Raw genomic sequence first — 16,199 nt, 5'->3', positions numbered from 1 at the left:
GGCTCAGAGCTCGACCGTGACTTTCGCAGGAACTCTCAAAACTCGTCGATAATATCCTTATGATCACTTTAAAACGCTCCGAAACACAACTCACAAACTTTCAGCGAAAAGTTCTGATAAGTTAGTTGCCTCGTAACTCCAACAATAACCGACTATAACGAGAGCCGCATTGTTGCGAGCAATGCTGATCTTGGAGCTTATAAATAAATTACTGACTATAGTTTTTGAAACATAATTTATATCAATTTAATTTGTATTTCTGTGCATTACAATCTCCCGTGATAGTCTAACCCGTTAAAATGTTTTACCACCTGTCGCACTTTATTTTTTGGGCCATGCGTTGCATTTAATTAATAGATGGTTTCGGCGTCGCCGTTTCATGTAGGTATTTCGATTTTGCCAGCAGTAGACCAATTCAATTTAAACGCTTTTGGATATAGGTGTAGCGGAGTATGTATGTGTATATGTATGTATAAATCCGCGATAAACCACCTTCTCTTCGCAGAGTTTAGGTGCGACGAGGCCTTATCATCTTTACAGTCAATAAAACTAGGCTCGCACGTGTGGACTCGGAACATTAACAGCTACACGCGTCCCACGAGTCCTTGGAAAAACTTTCCTGCTCGCGTTCGATGCGCGCGTTAACGCATAAAGAGCGTCTGAAACTTCAAACACCCTTGCCAACTCCTGAAACAGTAAAAGTAAAAGAAAAAGCCAAGCCATTGAACCGTCACACACGAATGTGGAACCACCTATCATCAGGGTCAACATTATGTGGTGAATGGCGATAAAACTGAAATAACACCTCAAAGCACGCCAAAGCAAAGTTTAAAACCCGAAATTCATGAAAATACACTATTTGGCATCGAAATGTCACTAAAATATAAAATCATACATTATTTTGACCAAAGTAAAAACTAATTAGATTTTTTTTTCTTTTTTTATGGTAAATTCATTCAAATTAGTTTATTTTTAACATGAATTTTGGTAAAAAGGTAGGATGAGCTAAATTAATTGGAAAAATACTATACTGTGTTGCTTGATCTTGCCTCAGTTATAAGAAACACTTTTTTTTTACATGAATGACAGTTGCCAATTATTTTAAACACATAAACATTTTCCATTTTCATTGTATTCATTAGTTCTGTTCTAGACATACTTGTTACTAACGATTTTACTGTGTCAGTTCATCATGTGTCAGTCAAAAATACATTGTTTTTGGTAATATTTATTTGAATATCAAGTAATAATTGTGTTATATATTTCTTCCAAAACACACTATTTTTATTATTAAAGACAATGCATAAAATGAAATTAATTTGAAATATCCTGTTTAAATATAAATTACCTAAAATGAATACAATAAAATTTTGTCCCTACCAATATAATTTTGGCCATTTAATGTCTTGCATGGATTTTTGATAGTTTAAACTTTATAAAAAAATATCTTAGGAATTACTTATTGCTCCAATAGAAACTCGGCGAATACAGGTAGAGTTGTTGTGTGGGAATCTGAAGGATATTTTTCCACCAGTGAAGTATTGAACTTTTACTTTTGTTTCACCAGGCGGGAGTCTTTAAAAAAATTAAAAAATAAACTTTATAAAAGTACAAGCAGACAATTTTTAAAGGCAATAATTTTAATTAACTTTAGTCTTTTAAGAGTTAAATATTCATTAGAATTAGGATTGGGAGTAGAGGGTTAAATAAGCATGAGATCACATTTATTTATGAGTGTTGGTGTTCATATGAGACACACTGTTTTTTTTTCTTTTTTATGTTATAAAGAATTTTTAAATTTCAATTTAAAAGATAAACGTGTTCAGTACATACATTTTTCTAGACTGCATTTTTTAGTCCCTTTCGGCTGTTCGTCCGAGAGTAGCCTGCAGAAGCATCTCTCGATCTGCTGGTTGTGGCCGGCAGGGCCACATTTTTACTTGTAATTTATTTTGTTGCTGGTCTCTAAATTTTATATGGTTTTTTATTTTACGTATTTTTATGCCTTTTTTTAATTATTGTTAATTTATCTGTAATTTTTTAATTATATTTGTTTCTGTTATTTAGTTATACGCCTTTTGGTAGCTATGGATTATAAGCTTAAGAATATCGATTGTGTTTCACGTAATTACCACTTGGCGAGCGCCCGGCGGTTGGCTGATGACGTCAGACATTCGGCTTGCCGGAAATGGGAAATCAGCTGGGGCCGCGTGAACTGGGTGGCCAGCGACCGTGGAGGACAGAGCTATGTGAAGGTGCGGACTGGTGTGCCGGACGGCAACGGGCGACGAAGAGTATTGGGATGGAGGATCCACGCTGGGTGGCAGGGCAATGGATTGCCCTGTGATACAGAAGAAATCAAGGTAAAGAGAGGCCGCAATTTTGATTTTTACCCTCGTGGTGCTGCACTGGTTTTTGGCAAACCTAGTGAACTGTGTATTTTCCCATACTAAATTTTATTTGGACGGAACTTTTATTAGCCTGTTTGGTGAAGAGGCCCATTTGTTTCACACGTTGTTCCAGTGTGGGATTTTTTTAAAAAGGTCGCCCGTTTGCCTGTTTGGGAGAAACGAACATTTTGCAATTTGTTTTCGAGACTTTGTCTTCGGAATTTGCATACTTAAAGTTGGCTTTAGCTAATATAATCAGCTTGTGCAGTATTATTAAAAGTATGCGATCGATATTGCACTACATGCGCAGTCTGATTTTCGTTGGTGCGGCCATTCTACGTTTTTATGAAATCATTGGCAAGTTAATAAAGAAGTAAGACTTTGTTTGAAGTAGATGATAAATACTTCTGTGGTAACATATTTATGTTACGTGAAGAGTTTTTGCTACATTTCCCTTAAAAATAAGATAATTTTTTTTTGATCATCATCCACGCCTTTGTGAATTCGTACCTATGGCCCGGCGTGGCATTAGACTCTGGAGTTGGTGAGGAAGGTCAGGAAGCCAGCGCACGCCTAGGATATTAACTTTGTTTTTTGGCAAGTCTTTAGCAACGAACATCTGAAGAAAGACTAAACCGTTGATTGAGAGTTTAAGAACTTTATTTAAATAAATTTTTTGTACTTCAGTATTATTATTGTAGAATTTTTTTGTATTTATTTGTATTGGTTGTCTTGTTTGATTCTTGGTATTAGGGCAGTCAGTTAATTTTGGTATTTTATAGTGGCCACGCCTCACGCCCTTATATATTTTTATACTTGTTGTTATCAGTATTTATTTTTTTTTACGATTTTTTAAAGGTTATTGTTAGTATCGCAAATGGGGATAAGATGCTGCCATTATTAACGTCAGCTTTTGTAACTAAGCTTGTATGGTTATGTATAGTAAATACTATTTTTGCAAATCTCTATTTTTTAATAACATACGTCCAAAGTCTTGCCTCTTGTTTGTTTAATGGTTACTCTGCTATTATATCCTTTGAAGTTTTTGGCCTGACCCCTGGGCAGTGGTGTGGGGAATTTATATTGTTTAGCTTTTTATGCCTGGTTTTAATATTTATTTTTTCCCTTCGCGCCCAGAGTGAGTCGGGGACGCAACCCCTCTTCCAATTAAGGAGGAAGAAGGGTTACAACCTGTGCCACTCTGCTTGGCAGAGACTTTGGACTTTTGCGATTTTGCTGACCTTTTTGATTTTTTTAATAATGGCAGTTTCTTGGATTTATAAACTTCCCAAAGAACAGGTTTACGCTAATTTGCAAGCAGCGGGAGTAGAGAGTGGTCTGGAGGATGACATTGATACCTTACGCAGGAAATTAAGTACCCACATTAAAGAAGGGAGGAAAAAACCTGTTGAGGAAAATGTGGAGAATTCGGAGATCAGCCAAGTGAATTCATTGAATACTGCTATGCCAAGTAAATTGCTTTTTAAGGAACTGGATAGGTTGCCATCTTTATGCTCCGGTGGGCCAAGAGATTTAATAAAGTTTTGCTTGGGGGTAGATAGTTTGAAAACTAATTGTTGTTTACAAAATGAGCAAGAATTGTTAAGGTGTATTTCGACTAAATGTAGCGGGATCGCTAGAGACGTGATTACGTCAGGTGTAAATAAGTCTGTTGGATGGTCGGTAGTGAAAGAGAATTTGTGGGAATATTTGTGCCCTAAGAGGGTGAAGGACGATCTAATTAAGGAATTGATTTTCCGTTTTCAACGGGAAAATGAAAGCACCTTAGAATTTATACAGGATCACCGTTATGTAGCTATTATTTTGGAAAATCTAAATCCTGCCATCAGACACGAATGCACATTTATTGGCAGACCTAATAGTGTGGAGGAACTCAACACTTGGGCTATCCAGGTTGATAATATTTTTTACGCTAAATGTGAATTCTATAAGTGTAAAGGTAAAATGAATTTTAAAACGGTTTGTTTTAAAATGCCGGGTAATAAAAAAAGTAATAAGACTTGTTTTAAGTGTAATAAGGTAGGGCATTTTGCTAAGGATTGCTCGGTTTCGGAGGTAAATAAATTTGTTTGTGGTTTTTGTGGCAAAAATGGTCATTCAGAAAACTTTTGCTTTAAAAAGAAGCGGGAGCAAGAACAGCACCAGGAATTATAGTGGTCATTTAGTTTACCGTTGATGGTTTTGATATATTTCCTGTGAGGTTTAAGTTTTTTTTTATAGTTCCTTGCTTTGTTTGCAACCTCAGGGTTGAGAGGCTTTGTATTTTTTTTTTTTTTGGTCTTTAGTTTTTGATTTTTTTTTTGTTTTAAGAGAGAAGGTTTTGTTTAATACGTTTCGGACTTGACTTTGGAGCTTGTTTGTTTGTTTTGGCTTACTTAGATCCTGTTTGTTAGGTTTGTGGGTTTAGTTTGTCTTTTCCGTTACTTGTTGGAAAATCCTTCTCTTGTTTTTTTAGCGTTGAAATTTTTGGCTGGGGCTTTGGAGGCAAGTATTCCTTGTTGCTGGTTTGTTTGTTTGAGTTTGGGCTGGTTTGTTGGATTAGAAGTTTTTGTGAATACTTTTTCTCCAAGTCCAGGTTTTTTTTTTTGACGTTTTAGTTTTTTTAAGGTTGCTGTTTAAATTTTTTTGTTCTAGGCGGAGGTTGTGGCCGGCAGGGCCACATTTTTACTTGTAATTTATTTTGTTGCTGGTCTCTAAATTTTATATGGTTTTTTATTTTACGTATTTTTATGCCTTTTTTTAATTATTGTTAATTTATCTGTAATTTTTTAATTATATTTGTTTCTGTTATTTAGTTATACGCCTTTTGGTAGCTATGGATTATAAGCTTAAGAATATCGATTGTGTTTCACGTAATTACCACTTGGCGAGCGCCCGGCGGTTGGCTGATGACGTCAGACATTCGGCTTGCCGGGAATGGGAAATCAGCTGGGGCCGCGTGAAGTGGGTGGCCAGCGACCGTGGAGGACAGAGCTATGTGACGGTGCGGACTGGTGTGCCGGACGGCAACGGGCGACGAAGAGTATTGGGATGGAGGATCCACGCTGGGTGGCAGGGCAATGGATTGCCCTGTGATACAGAAGAAATCAAGGTAAAGAGAGGCCGCAATTTTGATTTTTACCCTCGTGGTGCTGCACTGGTTTTTGGCAAACCTAGTGAACTGTGTATTTTCCCATACTAAATTTTATTTGGACGGAACTTTTATTAGCCTGTTTGGTGAAGAGGCCCATTTTTTTCACACGTTGTTCCAGTGTGGGATTTTTTTAAAAAGGTCGCCCGTTTGCCTGTTTGGGAGAAACGAACATTTTGCAATTTGTTTTCGAGACTTTGTCTTCGGAATTTGCATACTTAAAGTTGGCTTTAGCTAATATAATCAGCTTGTGCAGTATTATTAAAAGTATGCGATCGATATTGCACTACATGCGCAGTCTGATTTTCGTTGGTGCGGCCATTCTACGTTTTTATGAAATCATTGGCAAGTTAATAAAGAAGTAAGACTTTGTTTGAAGTAGATGATAAATACTTCTGTGGTAACATAGTTAGGTTACGTGAAGAGTTTTTGCTACATTTCCCTTAAAAATAAGATAATTTTTTTTTGATCATCGTCCACGCCTTTGTGAATTCGTACCTATGGCCCGGCGTGGCATTAGACTCTGGAGTTGGTGAGGAAGGTCAGGAAGCCAGCGCACGCCTAGGATATTAACTTTGTTTTTTGGCAAGTCTTTAGCAACGAACATCTGAAGAAAGACTAAACCGTTGATTGAGAGTTTAAGAACTTTATTTAAATAAATTTTTTGTACTTCAGTATTATTATTGTAGAATTTTTTTGTATTTATTTGTATTGGTTGTCTTGTTTGATTCTTGGTATTAGGGCAGTCAGTTAATTTTGGTATTTTATAGTGGCCACGCCTAACGCCCTTATATATTTTTATACTTGTTGTTATCAGTAATTATTTTTTTTACGATTTTTTAAAGGTTATTGTTAGTATCGCAAATGGGGATAAGATGCTGCCATTATTAACGTCAGCTTTTGTAACTAAGCTTGTATGGTTATGTATAGTAAATACTATTTTTGCAAATTTCTATTTTTTAATAACATACGTCCAAAGTCTTGCCTCTTGTTTGTTTAATGGTTACTCTGCTATTATATCCTTTGAAGTTTTTGGCCTGACCCCTGGCAAGTGGTGTGGGGAATTTATATTTAGCTTTTTATGCCTGGTTTTAATATTTATTTTTTCCCTTCGCGCCCAGAGTGAGTCGGGGACGCAACCCCTCTTCCAATTAAGGAGGAAGAAGGGTTACATGGTTCAATGGTTCCCATTTCCCTACTTAAGAAAGTTTACACGTTAGTAAAATCAAATGTGATATCAGAGTTCATTACGCTTTTTTTAATACCACATCGGCATTAGTAAACTCACAAATCGCTATTAAAAAGAAATAATAGCGAGTCTATCAATACTCACCAGTGATGTGTAGACATCTAACCTCGTCAAAAGCAAATTCGTTTTTTTTTTTCTAGTTCTAAATACCCTTATAACACGAAACACGGACACAAAGTTTATCGTATAATTCTTTAAAATAATGCTGAGCATTTTAATATTCGCAAATTTGGTTTTAATCTACATTTTTTGAAGCCAATCACACGTAGTTTCCTCACCCGCCAAAAAAATTATCTGGGGGAACAGCTCTGCAAATACCTAATTCGATTTGCGGAGCGAAAAGTTAAAAAATAATTACTTAAATGGCTCCGATGAAAGAGAAATATCTGATTTTGACACGCAATTGTATTAAAATACTGACCATATTTTTAAAATTCATAAAAAAAATGTTATATTGTAAAGTTCCCTTTTTGTCTTTACGAGCTTTGTTTAGCGTCATGCACCATAGATAGCACCGCTCTGGTTATACAATTCCGTTCCGTTAACTTTAAACGATTACTACCCACAAGCCTGATTATAAAAGGATGCAATGATGCAATTAAGTTAAGGCACCTTCAAAATCTAAATTGTTTATTTATTACAAACAAAATATTAATAGCAACATATTTGTATTATCAAGGTTTAACCTTGATGAAGACTGCTCCTTACTTTCACCGCAGCCTCGGTGCAATCCCACACATACTGAACAAATATTTAAGTACAAAAAACTAGAATAACTTTAGTAACATTTATGGTTTTTTTAATTTAAAATGAACGTAACGTCTAAAATACTGAATGAACTTTACAATACGACACTATGCCCTGAGGCCACGTAGCTCACATGGCATCAGTCACAAAAACATGTGTATCTACCGACACAAACTTTCAAAACCACACTCAATAATAATTACTAATATTCTGATGCTCTCACAGATATCTTCGGAATCTTACATTGGCATTCATTACTGTCAGCTGTTTATTGACTTTAGGTTAATCTACGAGTTTTCCTATAATTTAAAACAGCCAGTTTTTAACCAGCAGTTCTCAGCTACCGCTGTTACTCGCTTCGTTTCTGGGTGGTTAGCAGCGAGTCTCCAGCTCGCTCAGCCACCGAAGTTTCTTCAGTACTCGCTCCGCGACCGACGTTTCCTCCGCCTCGAAGTCCCCGCTCGACCAGGAACTGCCGTGAAGAAGCGAGTCACCCACTCGCTGAGCGACTGACGTTCCTGCGGGAGCGAGTTCTCGCGCTCGACCAGCGACTCGCCCAGCGAGTAGTAAGACGAATCGGTACTCTCTCGGGCAGATCTTCAGGTTGTATTGTAGAAACTAAAGATAAATTAGTTAATATGTGTAATGTAGTGAATTCATTTCGTTTATGAAACTAATGTCTATAAGGGGTGAGCCTAATAATAAAAAAGTATACCTAAGCATGCGTCCCACCATCACCTATACATTCCCTTCTGAGCTGGAGAAAATACCCCACCACGACAGGATAATGGAACGTTCGAGAACATTCCAGAATATTCTGAACTTCCGTTTCCTGTCTATAAAACGATCCAGAACAGGAAGTACCTTCGATGTTTCAGAAACGTCTGGAACATTCTCGATCCTTCTGGGAATATTCTATAATGCATCCTCGCTCGCCGCTGGTAGTCTTGTCGCGGAATCTATGCCCATGCACTCCCAGCATGACGCCCAAACCTGAGCCTACCAACTGCTCGGGTCTGCACACCCGTCAGCTGCGATGACGTCAGATGTTTGTCTGCTTCTCGTCACAGAGCGCCGCCCTACTGCTGATACCTGGGACGACTTACACTGCGTGGCACTTACACTAGGCGAGCAATTTGCACCTTTCGCACAAACCATACCATATTTTGGAGCAAAAACAGCACAGGGGCAGGACATAAACCCTACGGCTGCATACACCATAACGATTGATTGCACTACAGTTGTCTTGGTACGCCTTGAATGACCGAGCCAAAGATTTAAAAAATATTTAAAAATGGGTTTATCTAGCGTTGAATAGCCTGGGGCCCTTGTTATCCAACAACACGAACACAAAGATTTTGTACAGAACAGTTATGAAGAGCCTGTAGAGAAAATAAAAATAATAAATGAAGAATCGTGAGTTTAGTAATCGATATGTTGTATCTCATAACTAGGCTAGTGTTTGATGTGACAACGTCTAATAAATCGATGAACGCTGGATGCAAGTACGAAAAATTGTCCCACTACGTATGTCCCACTACGGATGTGTCCTGTTTTGCTTATTGTACGCATGCGTGGCATCTCTCTTCCACTCGATAGGAACAACAATCGATTTAACTTTTCAATCAAATTTTCGTCGTTGGAATTATTAATATTATGTAATTCATTGATCGTCCACCGATTTGCAGCGGACAATATATATTTTTTATTTCCCGCCTACCACTATTAGAAATAAATATGGCAGAATACATACGTTTTTAAAACTCAACACAAAACAAAATTTATATAAATTATGTATGTACCATCTGAAACAGTGATTAATAAAATGGCCTCGTGGCTATGTGGTCAGCGTGATAAACTACCAATTGTTAAAGTGACGGTGCGATACTCGGCTGATGCGAATATTTTTTTTGTACTTGAAAAAATAAATACCGCGTGCGACACTTTAAAAGTAATTCATATATATTTGAATTAATGAATGCAAATAAAAGTAAATTTATTAATTAAATTGTACATTTCATTTCAATCCTTTGTATCCATACAAAATAGTGATAATTCAATAAAAATGATTCAATTTTATTCATAAATGTATGCAGAGGTAGATTTTATCATACAAAAGATAAAAAAATTTAAAAAAAAAATTCTTCCTAAAGGAATATACTATTTATTATGCCTAATTAGTTTGGTTTCAAAAACCTATTACGGCTTAGTCTAAGGCCGAATATGATATTTCATTTTCTTCTGGATAAATCATTTAATTAGTATTTTATTATGACGTTGTCACGTTAAACTATCGTCCGTAAACCGACTTTACAGACAATCAATTTTTTGATGGAAATGTTTTTTAAAAAATGGAAATTATGGCATATTTTTAGGTCAACGGTAAAGGTCAAAGCCAAAGTTCAAGGTCAAGTCATCCAAGATGGCCGCCGTGACGTCACAATCCAATATGGAGTGTGTCACACAGCTCCACACCCTGAACCCTGTGCCAGAGGAACTATTATATACTCTTAAAAAATAATCTCCTCTGTCCAAGAAGTCGAATGAAATCGTGAAATTTTTTTGTTTCAAACTAAAAAATAGAACCTATTTACTTCGTGGAAAACTTTTCTCAAAAGATAATGTTGTACGAAAATTTATCTTTTAAGTTAAGTCAATGATTAAATAATACTTGATGAAATCCCCTTTTATAGCTAGACCATTATTCCAACTTGGAATATTTCACTTATATTATGTATGATAAAATAAACGATACACACATTTATTACAAAACTGTTATTACGTTTTGAAATAGGTTTTGTTTGGTTAGCTGGAGTTACAACCTATTTTAAAAAAAAAAACTTACATGTATAGTTAAAACAATACATTTGTTTCATAAAAGATGTTCAGAAGGAAATAAATAGCATTTTATAGTTATAATTAGTGTTAATTCTCACAACCAAAAAAATAGATTTTACTAATTCATTGTCTGTTTTTATCAGCCGGATATTCTTTGTATATTGGAAGAAAAAATTTCCTTTCCGAGATGTGTAGCTAATTAACATTGACTAGAGTTTTAAGAAATAAATTGTAAAAAAGACCCTTTTGTTTAAACATTTAGTCCTTCTGGATATGCCATAAGTAAAATATCGTATATTATTTTGAGTTATATCTATCCACTAAGAAAATAAGTTTCCTTAATGTTATCTCGTCAATTGACATGTGAAACAAAAATAAAAATATGTAAATATTTTTGTAGCTGACGCAAATAAAGAATGCCTGATTTATAAATGAAATATTTATTTTGGTTTGAAAAGACGACTTGGCTGCACCACTAGTGTGAAGTTCCTTCACACCAATTTAGTTAACTTGTCCCACAATAACGTCTTCCGAATGGGCTGCCCCAACACCATAGAGTCCCATCACTGTAATTTAGAAATACTTGCCCAAAAATACACTATCTCCACTGTCAGATCACAATCAAAAACAACACAAAAGCTTCCTTAAATTCTTGAAACAACCTTGAACCACTCTTTTAAAACGATTTCCTTTCGGTTTGTCTTCCTGAATGTTTGATTCATCATTTTCGTCTTCTTTGCAAGAACGGTCCCGGGTCACAGCAGCTGACTTGTTTACTCCTGACGGAGTCGCCGACGGGACAGGCTGTGGACTGGACAGGGACTGTAGACTGGTCGGGGGCTGTGGACCTGCCGGGGGCCGTGGACTGGACGGTGGTAGAAGCCAGGACGACGGCAGTGGACAGGACTTGGGCCGTAGACTGAGCGTGGGCTGTGGACTTGCCGGGGGCCGTGGACTGGACGTGGGCAGTGGACTGGACGTGAGCTGTGGACGACGTGCCGGGGTCCGAGGACTAGACGGGGGCTGGGGGCTGGACGGGGGCTGAGGTCTGGCCGAGGGCTGCCTGTGGACTGGCGACGTGTAGTCGAAGCCCGACAGGTGTCCTCGCATGAGTACTGGCACCTCTCCGACCTCTGAGGCACCCTCGTCCACGGTGCTCTCTGCAGCCCACTCCGGCCCCTCTCTCCTCCTGAAGGGGGGCGGCAGATCCTCCCAGTCCAGGTCCTGGAAGAATGGGTGCAGCTTCACCTCCGTCAGGTCAGCCGCCGGCCCTCCGAGGCGCTTGTGGGGCTTCTTGCTCAGGAGCCTCCTGAGCATGTCCGCCGCCTCGGGCGACAGGCGCGGCGGGTACTTCGGCTCCTTTCTTATGATCTTGTGAATTGTCTTCTTCCTGTCGCCCTTGAACTTGGGGTCGAAGGGCAGGATCCCCGTCAGCAGCTCGAAGCCCAGCACGCCCGCGCCCCAGAAGTCCACGGCCGCGGTGTACCCGGGCGGACGCCTGAGGAACACCTCAGGCGCCATATACTCCACCGTCCCGCATATGGTGCGGCCGACGAGGCAGCCTTCCTCCGCCGGCTCCGAGCACAGCCCGTAGTCGGCCAGCACCACGTTGCCCTCGCCGTCCACCAGCACGTTGTCGGCCTTCACGTCGCGGTGGATCACGCCGAGCGAGTGGAGGGTGTCCAGGGCCGTGAAGAGCTGGGCAAGCACCAGGCGGGCCTGGTCCTCCGCCAGGAACCCCAGGTCCTCCAGCACGGCGGTGAGGTCGCCTCCCGCCGCGTGGTCGACCACCAAGAAGGCCGCCTCCTCCGTCTGGAAGGCGTAGTGCAGGTGCAGGAGGAAGGGCGCCTCGCCGACAGCCTCCAGCACTCGCCGCTCCTTCAGGAGGAACCTGGACAGCGCCTCTTGGGTCCTGTACTGCCCCTTCGGCAGCTCCTTCAGGGCGTAGCTGCGCCCGTCGTCTTCCCCGCCGACCTTGCGCACCAGGTGCACCGTGCTGAAGGCGCCGCGACCCAGCACCTTCAGCACCTCGAATCTCTCCGCGCTGCCGGCCGCCACGGGAACTCTCACTCCACGAAACATGGCTCAGAGCTCGACCGTGACTTTCGCAGGAACTCTCAAAACTCGTCGATAATATCCTTATGATCACTTTAAACGCTCCGAAACACAACTCACAAACTTTCAGCGAAAAGTTCTGATAAGTTAGTTGCCTCGTAACTCCAACAATAACCGACTATAACGAGAGCCGCATTGTTGCGAGCAATGCTGATCTTGGAGCTTATAAATAAATTACTGACTATAGTTTTTGAAACATAATTTATATCAATTTAATTTGTATTTCTGTGCATTACAATCTCCCGTGATAGTCTAACCCGTTAAAATGTTTTACCACCTGTCGCACTTTATTTATTGGCCCATACGTTGCATTTAATTAATAGATGGTTTCGGCGTCACCGTTTCATGTAGGTATTTCGATTTTGCCAGCAGTCGACCAATTCAATTTAAACGCTTTTGGATATAGGTGTAGCGGAGTATGTATGTGTATATGTATGTATAAAGCCGCGATAAACCACCTTCTCTTCGCAGAGTTTAGGTGCGACGAGGCCTTATCATCTTTACAGTCAATAAAACTAGGCTCGCACGTGTGGACTCGGAACATTAACAGCTACACGCGTCCCACGAGTCCTTGGAAAAACTTTCCTGCTCGCGTTCGATGCGCGCGTTAACGCATAAAGAGCGTCTGAAACTTCAAACACCCTTGCCAACTCCTGAAACAGTAAAAGTGAAAGAAAAAGCCACGCCATTGAACCGTCACACAGGAATGTGGAACCACCTATCATCAGGGTCAACATTATGTGGTGAATGGCGATAAAACTGAAATAACACCTCAAAGCACGCCAAAGCAAAGTTTAAAACCCGAAATTCATGAAAATACACTATTTGGCATCGAAATGTCACTAAAATATAAAATCATACATTATTTTGACCAAAGTAAAAACTAATTAGATTTTTTTTTTCTTTTTTTATGGTAAATTCATTCAAATTAGTTTATTTAGCATGAATTTTGGTAAAAAGGTAGGATGAGCTAAATTAATTGGAAAAATACTATACTGTGTTGCTTGATCTTGCCTCAGTTATAAGAAACACTTTTTTTTTTACATGAATGACAGTTGCCAATTATTTTAAACACATAAACATTTTCCATTTTCATTGTATTCATTAGTTCTGTTCTAGACATACTTGTTACTAACGATTTTACTGTGTCAGTTCATCATGTGTCAGTCAAAAATACATTGTTTTTGGTAATATTTATTTGAATATCAAGTAATAATTGTGTTATATATTTCTTCCAAAACACACTATTTTTATTATTAAAGACAATGCATAAAATGAAATTAATTTGAAATATCCTGTTTAAATATAAATTACCTAAAATGAATACAATAAAATTTTGTCCCTACCAATATAATTTTGGCCATTTAATGTCTTGCATGGATTTTTGATAGTTTAAACTTTATAAAAAAATATCTTAGGAATTACTTATTGCTCCAATAGAAACTCGGCGAATACAGGTAGAGTTGTTGTGTGGGAATCTGAAGGATATTTTTCCACCAGTGAAGTATTGAACTTTTACTTTTGTTTCACCAGGCGGGAGTCTTTAAAAAAATTAAAAAATAAACTTTATAAAAGTACAAGCAGACAATTTTTAAAGGCAATAATTTTAATTAACTTTAGTCTTTTAAGAGTTAAATATTCATTAGAATTAGGATTGGGAGTAGAGGGTTAAATAAGCATGAGATCACATTTATTTATGAGTGTTGGTGTTCATATGAGACACACTGTTTTTTTTTCTTTTTTATGTTATAAAGAATTTTTAAATTTCAATTTAAAAGATAAACGTGTTCAGTACATACATTTTTCTAGACTGCATTTTTTAGTCCCTTTCGGCTGTTCGTCCGAGAGTAGCCTGCAGAAGCATCTCTCGATCTGCTGGTTGTGGCCGGCAGGGCCACATTTTTACTTGTAATTTATTTTGTTGCTGGTCTCTAAATTTTATATGGTTTTTTATTTTACGTATTTTTATGCCTTTTTTTTAATTATTGTTAATTTATCTGTAATTTTTTAATTATATTTGTTTCTGTTAATTAGTTATACGCCTTTTGGTAGCTATGGATTATAAGCTTAAGAATATCGATTGTGTTTCACGTAATTACCACTTGGCGAGCGCCCGGCGGTTGGCTGATGACGTCAGACATTCGGCTTGCCGGGAATGGGAAATCAGCTGGGGCCGTGTGAAGTGGGTGGCCAGCGACCGTGGAGGACAGAGCTATGTGACGGTGCGGACTGGTGTGCCGGACGGCAACGGGCGACGAAGAGTATTGGGATGGAGGATCCACGCTGGGTGGCAGGGCAATGGATTGCCCTGTGATACAGAAGAAATCAAGGTAAAGAGAGGCCGCAATTTTGATTTTTACCCTCGTGGTGCTGCACTGGTTTTTGGCAAACCTAGTGAACTGTGTATTTTCCCATACTAAATTTTATTTGGACGGAACTTTTATTAGCCTGTTTGGTGAAGAGGCCCATTTGTTTCACACGTTGTTCCAGTGTGGGATTTTTTTAAAAAGGTCGCCCGTTTGCCTGTTTGGGAGAAACGAACATTTTGCAATTTGTTTTCGAGACTTTGTCTTCGGAATTTGCATACTTAAAGTTGGCTTTAGCTAATATAATCAGCTTGTGCAGTATTATTAAAAGTATGCGATCGATATTGCACTACATGCGCAGTCTGATTTTCGTTGGTGCGGCCATTCTACGTTTTTATGAAATCATTGGCAAGTTAATAAAGAAGTAAGACTTTGTTTGAAGTAGATGATAAATACTTCTGTGGTAACATAGTTATGTTACGTGAAGAGTTTTTGCTACATTTCCCTTAAAAATAAGATAATTTTTTTTGATCATCGTCCACGCCTTTGTGAATTCGTACCTATGGCCCGGCGTGGCATTAGACTCTGGAGTTGGTGAGGAAGGTCAGGAAGCCAGCGCACGCCTAGGATATTAACTTTGTTTTTTGGCAAGTCTTTAGCAACGAACATCTGAAGAAAGACTAAACCGTTGATTGAGAGTTTAAGAACTTTATTTAAATAAATTTTTTGTACTTCAGTATTATTATTGTAGAATTTTTTTGTATTTATTTGTATTGGTTGTCTTGTTTGATTCTTGGTATTAGGGCAGTCAGTTAATTTTGGTATTTTACAGTGGCCACGCCTCACGCCCTTATATATTTTTATACTTGTTGTTATCAGTATTTATTTTTTTTACGATTTTTTAAAGGTTATTGTTAGTATCGCAAATGGGGATAAGATGCTGCCATTATTAACGTCAGCTTTTGTAACTAAGCTTGTATGGTTATGTATAGTAAATACTATTTTTGCAAATTTCTATTTTTTAATAACATACGTCCAAAGTCTTGCCTCTTGTTTGTTTAATGGTTACTCTGCTATTATATCGTTTGAAGTTTTTGGCCTGACCCCTGGGCAGTGGTGTGGGGAATTTATATTGTTTAGCTATTTATGCCTGGTTTTAATATTTATTTTTTCCCTTCGCGCCCAGAGTGAGTCGGGGACGCAACCCCTCTTCCAATTAAGGAGGAAGAAGGGTTACATGGTTCAATGGTTCCCATTTCCCTACTTAAGAAAGTTTACACGTTAGTAAAATCAAATGTGATATCAGAGTTCATTACGCTTTTTTTAATACCACATCGGCATTAGTAAACTCACAAATCGCTATTAAAAAGAAATAATAGCGAGTCTATCAATACTCACCAGTG

General features: G+C 38.5%; 1 protein-coding gene across 1 annotated transcript; it reads right to left on the bottom strand.

The window, feature by feature from the left end:
• Positions 1–7,909: 7,909 nt before the first annotated feature.
• On the bottom strand, positions 7,910–12,457 carry LOC134534523 (ribosomal protein S6 kinase beta-2-like). Its single transcript, XM_063373005.1, has 2 exons — positions 11,038–12,457; positions 7,910–8,055 (listed from the first exon to the last, which is right to left on the bottom strand). The coding sequence occupies exons 1-2, from the start codon at positions 12,455–12,457 to the stop codon at positions 7,910–7,912; spliced, it is 1,566 nt and encodes a 521-aa protein (XP_063229075.1).
• Positions 12,458–16,199: the final 3,742 nt, after the last annotated feature.

The sequence above is a fragment of the Bacillus rossius genome, chromosome 7 (assembly GCF_032445375.1).
Source record: "Bacillus rossius redtenbacheri isolate Brsri chromosome 7, Brsri_v3, whole genome shotgun sequence".
NCBI classification, from domain to species: Eukaryota; Metazoa; Arthropoda; class Insecta; order Phasmatodea; family Bacillidae; genus Bacillus; species Bacillus rossius.
Note: the sequence above shows the minus strand (reverse complement) of the source record. Positions and strands in the feature narration are given on the sequence as shown.